Source organism: Pelodiscus sinensis, chromosome 21, assembly GCF_049634645.1.
Source record: "Pelodiscus sinensis isolate JC-2024 chromosome 21, ASM4963464v1, whole genome shotgun sequence".
NCBI lineage: Eukaryota > Metazoa > Chordata > Testudines > Trionychidae > Pelodiscus > Pelodiscus sinensis.
In genome coordinates, this window is record NC_134731.1 from 24237498 (window position 1) to 24252281 (window position 14784).

The following is a 14784-nucleotide window of genomic DNA, read 5'->3' on the forward strand; positions in this document are numbered from 1 at the left end:
TGGAAAACCTCTGCCACCTAGTACAGTACACTCCTTTCTCTAGACTGGGAAAGACATCTAGCCTGTTTACCCTAGACGTCTCTTTGGTGCGGTAAAAGCAATGGACGTAAGCAACTAATCTAGTCGACTACTCAACTACTCCCTTCCCCCGCCCTTGCTGCCTCGCTATCAGCAAGGGAGGGGAGCAGGAGCCAATAATGGAAGGAGCCGGCTTAAAAGAACAGAGAGAACAGGGGAGGCTGCAAAGCAGAAGCGGACCCAGGCTTGCGTGACCAGAGGCTGCTCCACATCCCATAGGGCAGCCCCTGTCCGCGGAGATGGGAAGGGGGGGATCCCAGCTCTCTCTGGACTCAGCACAAGCCAGGACCAAGCAAGTCCAGCTTGCGAGCTCAGGGTCTGGACCACTGCGCCTCTGTATTTTACATGTAGTAAGAGCTGGGCAAAATGCAAAGCCGCAGCAGGGAGAGGGCCCAGAGGTACAGAGGCACAGCAGTCCAGGACCCGGCACGAGCAGAGACTGCTCAGTCCCAGCTCATGCCGGGTCTGGGACCTACCCCTGCTGTGGCTCTGAATTTTAAATGTAGTAAGAGCCGAGTGGCTCTTACTATATTTAAAATGCTTAGGCGCAGTGGTCTGGGACCTGGCGTGAGCTCAGACTGCCTGCATGCCCAGCTCCTACTACATTTAAACTGCAAAGCTGCAACAGAGGTAGCTCCTGGACCTGGAACAAGCTGGGACAGAGCCCCTCCCCTTATCGACTAATCGTGTAAGTCGATACAATTTGTATCGACTACATAATTAATCAATTACCCGCTTCTTAATACCCTTCATAAGAGAATTCTGCTCATCATGCACACGATTCCTCGGTAATGGTACACTGAAGAACGTGGTTAACATGGTACGCGTAGGGTCACTTGGCTATTGTTTTCACACAATATTAAATAATTAAGGAAAGATTCCACGGCCCCCCAGACAGTGATAAATTAGTCTCTCTCACTCTCTGAGTCTTTGTGCACCACGATTTAACATGGTTCAAAAGAGAAGCCAGTGTGGGGAGCAACACACCGTATTAAATGAACATCTGCCTATTGCAGACGAGTGGAAAATGGGGGCACGTGATTATTAACAGCAGTATCGAGTGTTAATTAACTCAACCAGTGCAGCCTTTTATGTGGCTGTCAGAGTGTCCCATAACGCAGCCAAGTCCGCGTGTAATGAGACAAACGGCACCATACTCTACAGCACCCTCCTCTCCCACGATCTAGTTGCCAAATCCCTTCAAAGCCCTGGTTCAGAGCTCGCTGACTTCCAAGTAGAGGGTCCTTCCCAGCTCGTGGCGAGTGTGGACAAGAAGCAAAGACTCCCTGCTCCCCGCTCTCTGAGAAGTGGTGAAGTTACCTTTTTAGCCTGAACCGGATACTGTGACTGTGCTCCAATATCGCCATCAGGGATTTCAGGTCGTATTCCGTGGGCTTCCGGAAGCCGAGTCCCTCAGGCAAGCCAGCGACTGCGAGCAAACCTGGCTCTTTCATCAGCTTCTCGTACGGCAAGGGCACCACGCTGCTCTTCCCTAGCGCTTCACCTGGGAAACAGGCATAGTTACACATGAGAAAAAGTCACTGGCATGTCTACAATTGCGGCTGATCAGGGCTTGAGATGCAGTGCAGGCCGGAGACTGCAGACACCAGTGTGGACTGCTCTAGTGGTGTGGGAACGTTTTTAAAAGTGGGGGTGCTGAAATCCAGCCCTCTTTTCTCCTGTCCACCTCCCTCACCACCAAGTTGAGGCCAGAAGCAAAGCCCCGGCTCATTAGCAAACTAGGGAAATGTGGTCCAGGTGAAATCATGCTAAAGGTGGTTGCACAATTGGTTGAAAGAGGATGCTCAAAGAGTAGTTCTCTCTAATTATCTCACCCATTACAGAGATAGCTTCCCCAATTATCACCCCCAATGTCATTACCTCACGGACACTAACCTTCCCCCCTCACCCCTCCTCTGTTCTTAAATCTGATTCGTCAATTTTATACGTGTTCACTTTTTTTTGATTGTATCGCTTTGGTATATATGGTCGTGCCATATTGATCTGAGGAAGTGGGTCTGGCCCACGAAAGCTCATCACCTAATAAACCATCTTTAAAGTGCTGCATAGTCCTGTCTTTTGTTTCAGCTAGACCAGACTAACACAGCTGCATCTCTATCACTAGTTCTCAATAGTTTGTGGTCACACGGAGGTGCGGGGGGTTTCCCTGCTGGCTACGGATCACGCCTAAGTCCGGTGCTATTCGACATTTTCATTACTGACTTAGATAGCAGAGAGGAGAGGATGCTTGTAAAACCTGTGGATGACGCAAGCTGGAAGAGGCTGGAGGAGAAGATGAGGATTCAAAATTACATTGGCAAATTGGAGACTTGGTTTGCAACCAACAAGATGAAATCCAATAAAGGTGAGTGCAAAGAACTTCCCTTAGGAAGGAAAGTGTCAATGTTGAACTACCAAGTGGGCGCTAACTGGTAGGCAAGTTCTACTGCTGAAAAGGGTTTGGATTTGACAGTGGATCCCAGATGAAATGAGTCAGCAGTGTGATGCAATTGCTAACAGGCTCAACTCATCCGGGGGTGTATTAACCAGACAGTTATCTGCAAACCACATGGTGGTACTTGCCCCACGCTATTTGGCACTAGTGAAACTTCAGCTGGGTGCCTCACTTTACAAAAATCTGGATAAATGGGAGAAAATCCAGAGAAGAGCAACAAACCTTTCCATTTGGAAACCTCGTGAGAAAGGATTGAAAAAAAAAAGCGCTGGTCGTGATTAGACTTGAGCAAAGACGACTGGGGGGGTGGGGCTGCTAATAATCCGCTAAGGGTTGTTAAAAAGAGGATGCTGATGAGGTATTCTCCATATTCACTGTTAAGTAGGAGAAAGAGTAATGGACTTAATGTGCAGCAAGGGAGATGTAGGCTAGACATTAGGAAAAACCTCTCCTAAATTCAGTTGCGGAATAGGCTTTCAAGGGAGATTGTGTAATTCCCATCAGTGTGCAACATGTTCTTAAAAAGTGCCTCACATCCCACCCACCATCTGGGCAGTGTTCCCTGTAAGCTGAGTGCTTGGCGAGCCACCCAGGAGAGATTCAAATGCAGCCCAGCTTGATTAGCAGAGCGCACACCGCTGGCAGCATGTGTGTCCACTGGTGGTGCACATTCACACATGCCTTGGTGCACACAACAAAATTTATTCCATGGATGGATGAAAAGAATTAGAGGGCACGCTGCTTCTGCATGTGGTGTTATGTCCTATCTAGCAGCAGCAAGTGCAGCTAGGGAACTAAAATGAGCCTGCTCTGTAGCAGTAGCTAACAATCAGCTGGCTTTTAGCTCATGAGGTAGAGGCACTAGGTTCAATCTTCCTGTCATGGACCAGGGTCTGACAGCGCAGAATGCTGGGACGTCATAGTCTTCAGCAGTCCCTTTTCACCTACATTTCTATGAATCTAGGATCTGGTGTAATTCAGTGAAACTCCACTAATTTCCACAGATACAACATTTACACGACACTACAACATTTACACCAGAGTAAGGGAGATAAAATCTGACCATAAGACTAAAAATCTGCCCTTATTTTTACTCCCAGCATTACTTTCTGGACCAATGTTTATTTGTACTTCACCTTCCTGAAAAAGGGTCTTTTTTGCCTAGCACCATTTCATGTATTAGCTTCTCATTAAAAAAAACAACAACAACAACAAATCAAAACAAAAAGCCCCTTTTTTTTTCATAATCTTAATGTCAATGCCCTGAGCTTCATAATACTTCTGGTGACAAAATGAAGTTCTATTATCTCCATTTTACACGTAGGCCCAGAAGGGATAATTGACTTGCAAATTAGCAGCGGACATGGGAATGGAGAAAAAAAAAAGGTTACTTACCTTGTGTAACTGTTGTTCTTCAAGATGTGTTGCTCATGAGCATGCCAACGGGTGTGCACACATGCAAAATCATCAGATTTTTTGCCTACCGCAGGGGTGGGCACTAATTGTTGAAGTGGGGGGGGCCACTTCACGAATTTTGGAAATGGTCGCGGGCCACCTCGGAAGAGGCAGGGCCTTGGGTGGGAGGGGGCAGGGCCAGGAGAGTTTGCGTGCTCCCCTACGCACAGATCCACATTGCCCTGGGGGTGGGGGAGCATGTGAAGTCTTTGCCCCCTCCCCCAACCTGCCAGGAATGCACAGTGTCTAGAAGGAATCGCCAGCTGTTCTGAACAGCTGGCGGTTCTCTCTAGATGCCACGCACCCCTGGCAGTGGGAGGAGACTTCACGTGCTCCCCCACCCCTCAGGCCAAACTGGACCTGGGGGCGGGGGAGTGCATGAAAGTCTTTGCCCCCGCCCCCACCCTGCCAAGGGCATGTGGCACCTAGAGGGAACGGCCAGCTGTTTTGAACAGCTGGTGGTTCCCTCTAGAGCCGCACGTCCAAACAGGGGGAGGCTTAGCATACTCCCCCATCTCCAGGTCTCAATTGGCCTCGGGGCGGGGAAGCGGCAGGGTGACTGTGGCTTAGATCAACCTGCTTGGTGAGCTAGATCCATCCGGCGGATGCTGTCTTGCCCACCGCTGGCCTAGTGGTATTCATTGGATTGGCTGTGGAGCCCTCTGGAGTGGCACTTTCATGAGGGTGTCTATGGGTCCCTGCAGACCTGCCACCGGCCCAGTTCCTCCTGTGCAAAACCACAGTTACAAGAGGTAAAGTAACCGTTGTTTTTCCCTTCAAGTGCTTATTCCTGTCCATGCCAGTAGGCGACTCCTAAGCAGTTTCTTTGGAGGAGGGGTATGCCTGGTTGTCGATTGTAGGACTGCCCTGCCACAGGCTGCCTCGTCCTTGCCTGTCGGGGGACGGCACAGTGCAAGGCGAAGGTCTGGATGGAAGACCACGTTGCTGCCCTGCACGGATCTTGAACAGGGGCCTGTGTGGGGAATCCTGGGCTTAGCATGTTCTCATGCGGGACGTGATCCACAATACGGCTTCAATTGCAATAAAGGTCCCACAAGGCCTCGAAGTATCCGGCATGGAGTGCAGATTAGTTTCATCTTCCAACTTCTCCCGAGCTGGGGAGTCGTCTGGCGCCAGACTCAACGGACCTCCTGTCAGGGCCGGAGTCAAGACAGCCAGGCTCTGAGGGCCCGGCTGGGTGTATCCCAACGTGGGGCACACAAAACTGGGATCCCCTTGTGACTTTTTGATGGGGAACCAAGCCCTGTACACCCTTGTCTTCTTATACAGCACGGGGGTCTGTGAGCAGTGCAGCAGGCTCCAGCTGATGCAAGAGTCCTTTTTTGATGCTATGCTGATGCCGGTGTCCTGGTACCCGCTGAAGGGGAAGAGTCAACTCCATTAAGAGGCACGTCAGGTGACAGCTCTGCTCCCTCTTTGTCCTGGGTCTAAAGCTCCTGTAAATAGAGCACTTGTCCGTTTGATGACCTTCTCCCAGGCACTGAAGACAAGCCGCATGTGGGTAGCCTCTGGGCAGAGTTTCCCTGCAGCTCTCAGAGGACAAACCCAAGACCAAGGCATACCCCAGGATCAAGGGAAAACTAAGCGGGGAACCCCTCAAAGTAAGGTTTGCTAACTATGAAACTACAACCACAACTCTCAGAAATACACAACTATCAGAGAACCACTAGGTAGGCACTCACAATTGCTATAGACCAGGGCTACTCAACTTTGGAGGACCCGGGGGCCACAATGATACTCGCAGCACATACCGAGGGCCGCAACTGAAGTGTGGTTGTGTAACCCACACACCTAGTGTGGTTCACTGTCCCATGCAGTGGCACCTAGACCACAGCAATAGATAAGACCAAGAGACCTCTACAGCACGGGTTGGGAGCCAGCTGGCTTTTAGCTCAGAGGGTAGCGGTGCCTATACTGAGATCCTAAGTTCAAATCTGCCCAGTAGCAGTTACAGTTGCATATACATGCAAATATATGCAAATAGTTTCTTTCACACTGACAGGCATGAATACAAAGCACTTCCCCCAATGCCCCATGCTCCCAGCACTTCCTCCCTGGGGGCTAGAAACGCTGACTCCCTCTACCTGTGTGTTCCAGCCAACCCATCCGCTGCATCTTTCAGCGCTCACGCTGCCTGGGAGAAGCACTGCTGTGTTCAAAGGATCCCACCAATGGGCCAAATGTTGAGTCCCCCGTAAACCCAAACTGCGCCGCATATCAAGCAGCCCTGCTACAGACTGAACTGCTCCAACGACCATCACTGGTGTAAGAAGGAACTGAGCAGGAGGCAGGTCAGCACGGATCTAATACACTGCTATGAGGGGGACACTCCAGGTTGCTCCATAGCCGACTCGACAGATACCACTAAGGGAAAAGCTTTGGGACGCATGCACCTCCTCTCCCCCCCACTGGAATGGACACAAGCAAGCACTTGAAGAGAGCCTGTATTTCCTGGTTCCATACCGTACCCACCTTGCTACTCCTGCTTCAACAGCAAACGTCACAGTAACAGAATTGCAAAAAAATATCCCTGCATCCCTCCCAGCAAAACCTCAGCAGGAAGGCAACTGCTCCTCCCATTCCCTGGCACTGGAAGGGGACCTCAGGCCACTTGACCAAGATGTTCAAAAAAGGCGAGTGATTCTAGGTGACCAATCTGAGATGCCTTCCCTGGGCCTTATGTCAAAGGACAAGTGTTCTACATTGCCCAGAAACCATTTTAAAGAGGTCTCAACCTGGGTAGCCAAAAATGGGCGAATCTCAAAAACTTTGAACTCCCCATTCCTGACAAAATTAATTCTGAGCCCAGTCCAATTCCCAGACCCCAATACATCTAGCACGCGCGGCAGGAAGCAGGAGCAAAGAGACAGTACTGGAGGGACATGCACAGCTCAGTGACTCGGCTTCCCGATGCACGCATAGTCGGAGCACGTCTGGCTGCAAGGCGCAGCACTACATTCGTTCTTCATTCTTCTTGGTGCTATGTCAATCCATGTCACTGCGCTGGCACAGGGAGAACCCCGGTGATGGGAGCTAAAAGGGGTTGTGGGATTTTCTGTGATCTATTTCGTGTCAATAATTTTTTAACCTGTAACTGATTTTTACAAAATCCTCGTAACTGTGTGGCACTGTCAACGAGTCCTCGTGAAAAGTAATTCCTTCAAAGAACCCTAACGACGGTGTGTGACTTGCAGTCGGTGTTCCTCATAGCTCGGATGGATAACATTTTAATTAACTCCGTAACAGACGTTTCAAAACAAACCTTTGAACCTCGACGTTGCGAGTGTGCTCTCGGCTAGCTTGAAAGGCCCTAATTGATTCCTTGCCTCACTGCGCTAGCTGCAGTATCATCCTATCCTCTCTCCCGAACAAGGGGAAAGAAGCCAATAATGTGGATAGCAACCAATTATCAGCCTCGATGAGTTTTCGTGAGGAATGTGCTAACTTCCAAGTGACCTTCAGCAAACTCAGCAGAGGCTCAAGCTTTAACTAAAGAGAGACAATAATAATCATTGATGTCTGATTAACAGAACTCCATGGTAATCAGTCATTTTGTTGGGGTAGAGATTATTGGGTTCCAGAGGGAATTTGGGATTTTTCTGAACGAGCATTTTCTGTGATTTTTTTCCATCCTCATTGATAGGAGGCAGCTTTCTTTAAAGGATAAAAATAGAAGGAGAACTGTTAACTTCAAGGACTAGGTATAGGACGCAGAACCAGCCTGAGGTTCTGCATCCATGCTCAGCATGACTTGGTATGATCAACATGGAACTGGGCTCACCCTACAGTCTGAAGAAAGGGACTTTAACATGAGGCAGGGATAAAATGGCTTCCTTTAAAAAGTGGAAGTTAAATCCCAGTGAGGAAAACTAAAAGGAGCATAAACTCTGTCAAATGAAGTGTAAAAATAAAATTAAGAAGGCCAAAGAGGAATTAGAAGAACAGCTAGCCAAAAAATTAAAAAATACATTTTTTTAAATACATCACAAGCAGGAAGCCTGCTATACAACCAGTGGGGCCCACTGGACGATCAGAATGCTAAAGGAACATGCAAGGTTCATTGCGGAAAAAACAAAATGAATTATTTGCATCAGTCTTCATGGCTGAGGACATGAGGGAGATTCCCAGACCTCAGCCATTCTTTTTAGGTGATAAATCTGAGGAACTGCCCCAGATTTAGGTGGTCATTAGAAGAGGTTCTGGAACAAATTGATAAACTAAATAGTAATAAATCAGCAGGACCAGATGGGATTTATCCAAGAGTTCTGAAAGAACTCAAATGTGAAGTTGCAGAACTACGAACTGTGGTTTGCAACAAGTCTTTTAAAACATCTTTTGTACATAATGACTCGAGGATAGCTAATGTGACACCAATTTTTAAAAAGGGCTCTAGAAGTGATCCTGGCAATTACAGGCTGGTAAGTCTAACTTCAGTACTGGGCCAATTGGATGAAACTACAGTAAAGAACAGAATTGTCAGATGCATAGATAAACATGATGGCTGCATCTAGACTGGCAAGTTTTTCCGCAAAAGCACGGAAAAACTTGCCAGCTGTCTACACTGGCCTCTTGATTTTGCGCAAAAGCACTGACTTTCTACTGTCCAAAATCAGTGCTCCTTGCGCAAATGCTTTAATGTTCCTGATCGGGTAAAAGCCCTTTTCCAGAAATGCTTTTGCGCAAAAGGGCCAGTGTAGACAGCTGAAAACTGTTTTGTGCAAAAAAAACCCCAATGGCGAAAATGGCGATCAGGGCTTTCTTGAGCAAAACCGCGTCTAGATTGGCATGGACGCTTTTCTGCAAAAAGTGCTTTGCGGAAAAGTGTCCGTGCCAATCTAGACGCTCTTTTCTGCAAATGCTTTAACAGAAAAACTTTTCCGTTAAAAGCATTTGCAGAAAATCGTGCCAGTCTAGACGTAGCCGATTTGTTGAGGAAAAGCCAACATGGTTTCTGAAAAGGGAAATCATGCTTTACTAATCTACTAGATCAGGGGTTCCCAAACTTTTTGATATGCAGACCAGTAAATCCATTCATGAACTTTTGGAGGACCGGTAACATTCATTTGCATATTCATTAATCAAATGATGAATATTCAAATAAGTTGTTTCTGGTCCTCCCAAAGCTCCCAGTGCCAGCTTTAGCAAAGCTTTTGATATGGTCACATACAATATTCTTGCCAGCAAGTTAAAGAATATGGATTGGATAAATGGACTGTAAGACAGACAGAAAGCTGGGTAGACCAGGGTTTCCCAAACTTTCTACTTTAGTTGGAACCCTTTTTTTTTCAGTACTGTTTTTTGCAGCCCAAAAATATAAACACATAAAAAACAAACTGAGAAAATACCAGACATATAACATGTCTGATAGTTTCTCATGAGGTATGTTTTATTATTACTAGATGTATAAGTCTGTAGTTTCAAACGGCCTGGCTGCTAAATGTGCTCAGGCTGCATGAGTGTGTCTACCAGCCAGCCAGTTCGCAACTACTCGGGGGGGGGGGGGGGGGGGGGCACAATAGAATCCCCAGGCCGGACTCACTCGTCCTTTGCGTGGGGGGGGGAAGGGTGCAGCGTCCCGAGATCTACATATGGCCGGGTCAGTCCTGCTCCCCCACCACTTCTCCTACTGCACCTCTGGCCAGCCCCACTTCCCCCAACCCCCTCCCGGACTGCCAGTTCTTCCCCGCTTCTCCTCCCAATCTCCCTTGGCCAGCCCCGCTGCCTGCATCCAGCCCTGCTTCCGGCTGCCGCTTCTCTCCCCCCTCCCCCTACATCTTCCCCGGCCAGCTCCCTACCCCCGACCTCGCGCCCCCCGGCAGCCCTGCTTCTGACGGCCCCCACAATCTCTCCCGGCCAACTCCGATGCCCCAGGCAAGCTCTGCTTCTAGCAGCTGCTTCTCCCCTACTCCTCCTCCCGATCTCCCGGCCAGTCCCCTGCCCCCCGGCCAGCTCTGCTTCTGCCGGCTGCCTCCCGCCCCAATTCTCCAAAGCCCACCCCAATTCCCCTGTCCAGTGCTGTTTCTGGTGGCCAGCTCTCTTCTCCCTCCCCCCTGCTCCTGATCTCCCCTAGCTACGCCTCTGCCGGGAGCCGGAACATCGGCTGCAGGTTATACCCAAGTCGGCCAAGGGCTTGGCGGACCCAGTGCCACACGGGAGCCCCGAACACCCTGGCAACCACGCTGAGGCCCGATATTTTTTTCCAGCGGTCCGGTACCGGGCCGCAGCCCATAGTTAGGAAAACGCTGTACTAGAGTTCTTTGAGGGCATCAACAAGATTATGGACAAGGCAGATCTAGTGCATGTAATGTACTTAAGACTTCCAAAAAGCCTTTGACAAGGTTCCTCACCAAAGGTTCTTAAGCAAAATAAGCTGTCATGGGATAAGAAGGAAGGTTCTCTCATGGACTGATAACTGGTTAAAAGATAGAAAACAAAGGGTAGAAATAAATGGTCAGTTTTCAGAGTGGAGAGACGTAACTAGTGGTGCTCTGCAGGGGTCTAGTCTAGTCAACATATTCATTAATGATCTGGAGAAAGGGGTAAACAGTGAGGCTGAAAAATTTGCAGATGATACTAAACTGCTCAAGATGGTTAAGTCCAAAGCAAACTGTGAAGAGCTTCAAAAGGATCTCACCAATCTAAGTGACTGGATAACAAAATGGCAGATGAATTATAATGTTGATAAATGTAAAGTAATGCATAGTGAAAAACATAATCCCAACTATGCATACAAAATGATGGGGACTAAATTAGCTGTTACCACTGAAGAGAAAGATCTTGGAGTCATTGTGGATAGTTCTCTGAAAACATCCACTCAATTTGCAGCATCAGTAAAAAAAAACAACAGAATGTTGGGCATCATTTAAAAAGAAATAGAAAATAAGACAAAGAATACCTTATTGCCTGTATATAAATCCATGGTGCACCCATATCTTAAATACTGCATGCAAATGTGGTCACCTCATCTCAAAAAGATATCTTGGCATTGGAAAAGGTTCAGAAAAGGGCAACAAAAGTGGATTAGGCATTTGGAACGTCTGCTATATGAGGAGAGATTAAAAACACTTTGATTTTTCAGCTTGGTAAAAGAGAACTATAAAATCATGACTGGTATGGAAAAAGCGAATGAAGAAGAGTTATTTACTCCTTCCCATAACACAAGAACTAGGTGTCACTAAATGAAATTAATGGGTAGCAGGTTTAAAATAAAAAGGAAATACTTCTTCATACAATGCACAATCAATCTGTGAAACTCTTTGCCAAAGATGTTTTGAAGTCCAAGATTGTAACACGGTTCAAAAAAGAGCTAGATAAATTCATGTCTGTACTCAAATGCAAGAAGCCTGAGGAACAAGCAGGAAGAATTGGAAGCCCTGGCACAGTCAAACAACTAACAGAAGCTTCCAGATTACAGACCCTGCTTCTCATACAGGACTTCAATCACCCTGACATCTGTTGGGAGACCAATTTGGCCACACACAGAAAACCCAGGAAGTTTCAGGAGATTGTTGGGGGCAACTTCCTGGTGTAAAAGTGCTGACAGCAAAAACCAGGGGCCATACGCAGCTTCAGCTGCTGCTCACAAACAGGGAGAAAGGAGAGCAGCAAAATACACACCCTGGACTTCAGAAAAGCAGACTTTGACTCTCTCAGGAAACTGATGGGCAGGACCCCTGGGATGCTAACGAAGGGGAAAGGAATCCAGGAGAGCTGACTGTATTTTAAAGAAGCCTTATTGAAGGTGCAGGAACAAACCACCCTGATGTGCAGTAAGAAAAGAAAATATGGCAGGCGACCAGCTTGGCTTAGCACTGAAATCCTTGGTGAGCTTAAACACAAAAGAGAAGCTCACAAGAAGTGAAAACTTAGACAGATGACTAGGGAGGAGTATGAATACATTGCTTGAGCAGGCAGGGGTGTAATCAGGAATGCCAAAGCGCAACTAGAATTGCAGCTAGCGAGGGACATGAAAAGTAACAAGAAAGGTTTCTACAGGCATGTTAGCAATAAGAGGGTGGTCAGGGAAGGTGTGGGACTCTTACTGGATGGAGGGAGGTAACCTAGTGACAGATGATGTGGGAAAAGCTGAAGTGCTCAATGGTTTTTTTGCCTCTGTCTTCACAGACAAGGTCGGCTCCCAGACCGCTGCACTAGGCAGCGCAGTAGGAGGTGAGCAGTCCTCAGAGGAGAAAGAAAGGTTAAGAACCGTTTAGAAAAGCCTGACATACGCAAATCTAATGTCGGATCTAATGCATCCAAGGGTACTGAGGGAGTTGGCAGATGTCATTGCAGAGTCTTTGGCCACTAACTCTGAAAACTCGTGGCAATTGCGGGAGGTTCCAGACAACTGGAAAAAGGCAAGTGTAGTGCTCATCTTTAAAAAAGAGGAGGAGGACAATACAGGGAACTACAGACTGGTCAGCCTCACCTCAGTCCCAGAAAAATCATGGAGGGGATCCTTAAGGAATCCATTTGAAACACTAGGACGAGGGGAACGTGATCAAGAACAGTCAACATGGATTCACCAAGGGCAAGTCATGCCTGAGCAACCTGATTACCTTCTATGACAAAGTAATTGGCTCTGTGGATATGGGGAAGGCGAGGGACATGATAAACCTTGACTTTAGCAAAGCTTCTGATACAGTCTCACACAGTATTCTTGTGAGCAAGTTAAGGAAGCATGGATTGGATAAATGTACTGTACGGAGCATAGAAAGTTGGCTAGACTGTCAGGCTCAACAGGTAGTGATCAATGGCTCAGTGTCTGGTTGGTATCAAGTGGAGTGCCCCAAAGGTCGGTTCTGGGGCCAGTTTTGGTCAACATCTTTATTAATGACCTGGACGAGGGGATGGGTTGCACCCTCAGCAAGTTTGCAGATGACACTAAACTAGGGGGAGAGGTAGAAAAGCTGTAGGGCAGGGATAGGGTCCAGAGTAATCTAGACAAATTGGAGGATTGGGCCAAAAGAAATCTGATGAGGTTCAACAAAGACAAGTGCCAAGTCCTGCATCTGGGATGGAAGGATCCTAAGCATTGTTACAGGCTGCGGACCGACTGGCTAAGCAACAGTTTGGCAGAAAAGGACCTGGGGGTTACAGTGAATGAGAAGCTAGATATAAGTCAACAGTGTGCCCTTGTAGCCAAGAAAGCTAGAGGCATATTAGGGTGCATTAGGAGGAGTATTGCCAGCAGATCTGGAGAAGTGATTATTCCCCTTTATTCAGCACTGGTGAGGCCACCCCTGGAGTACTGCGTCCAGTTCTGGGCCCCTCATTACAGAAAGAACATGGATGCATTGGAAAAAGTCCAGCAGAAAGCAACAAAAATCATTAGAGGCTGGAGCACATGATTTACGAGGAGAGGCTGAGGAACTTGGGATTGGTAAATCTACAGAAGAGAAGAGTGAGGGGGGATTTGAGAGCAGCCTTCCACTTCCTGAAGGGAGGTTCCAAAGAGGATGGAGAGAGGCTGTTGTCAGTGGTGACAGATGGCAGAATGAGGAGCGATGGTCTTGAGTTACAGTGGGGGAGGTCTAGGTTGGATATTAAGAAAAACTATTTCCCTACGAGGGTGATGAAGCACTGGGATGGGTTCCCTAGGGAGGTGGTGGAATTTCCATCCCTAGAGTTTTGACAAAGCCCCGGCTGGGATGATTTAGTTGGGATTGGTCCTGATTTTAGCAGGGGGTTGGCCTCACTGACCTCCTGAGGTCTCTTCCAACTCTATGTTTCTGTGGAGATTAGGTCCATCAATGGCTATTAACCAGGGTGGGTAGGAATGGTGCCTCTAGCCTCTGTTTGTCAGAAACTGGAAATGGGTGACAGGGGAGGGATCACTGGATGATTGCCTGTTCTGTTCATTCCCTCTGGGGTACCTGGCATTGGCCACTGTAGGCTAGATGGACCTTTGGCCTAACCCGGTATAACCACTCTTCCGTTCTTTGTCTAATTTTGCACGTCAGCGGCCGCCATCTTGACCAACATCTGGGGCTTAAACCAGGGATTCCAGATCTAAAATGCTAAATGGCTATAGTTTAAGCTAAAGCTCTCTATGTAGGGTTGTAATAACTCCCATTCTCGGTGAATCTGGCACAGCAAGGGACCTTGAACACGTAGTCTTTGGTGGGTTACGTCAGCACCCGTGTGTCAGCTATATCTTAACTGCAGCATCTTTGTTACTGGGCAAGATATATGAGCTGGAACCAAACTAGTTTGCCTCCCAGAGAGCAGGTTGCAGGCCTGGCTTTTAAGAAAAATCATCTTTTCTCTTAAAAAGTCAATTTTGGCATCATAAGCCCCTCAAAAGGCACATGCCGGATAAAAAGCACATTCTGAAAAATACGCTGGGAATGTAGCATGAGGCTGAGAATGCTGCAGGGACAGCATTTCTATCCCCCCTCCCCCCACATTAATTTATTCACTGGCGCATTTAGCTAACGAGCCGTGGAATATTCTTCTAGGGCCTTTCCACGGAGGAAAATGTAACAGCTAGGCCCCTTGGTTTCAATGCACTGCAACAATGGCGTCAGCATTATGTACGCTTCATGTCTGTAACACTATAGAAATTCCCTCCGTAATGTGCTATCTCCCGTGCTCACCCCATGACAAAAGGGCCATTGACTTCAGTGGGGTGCAGGATGGGGCTGTGAGGGCCAGCTCCAAGAAAGCACACAAACCTGGGGTGTAATCTATCCCTACTCGCCCCCGCATGTCAGTCAACGGGCATTACGACAACTGCGTCAAGGAGCAAATTCCTGAAGGCATTAGGGCTTTGC

General features: G+C 47.9%; 1 protein-coding gene across 7 annotated transcripts in view; it reads right to left on the bottom strand.

Moving 5' to 3' along the window:
• The window catches only part of GTF2IRD1 (GTF2I repeat domain containing 1), a 207256-nt gene that overhangs the window by 87699 nt on the left and 104773 nt on the right, over window positions 1-14784 (bottom strand). For all 7 annotated transcript variants that reach the window (XM_075904297.1, XM_075904298.1, XM_075904295.1 and 4 more), the window contains exon 5: window positions 1399-1582. In XM_075904297.1, coding sequence (XP_075760412.1) covers window positions 1399-1582 — 184 coding nt within the window. The remainder of the gene's footprint in view (window positions 1-1398; window positions 1583-14784) is intronic.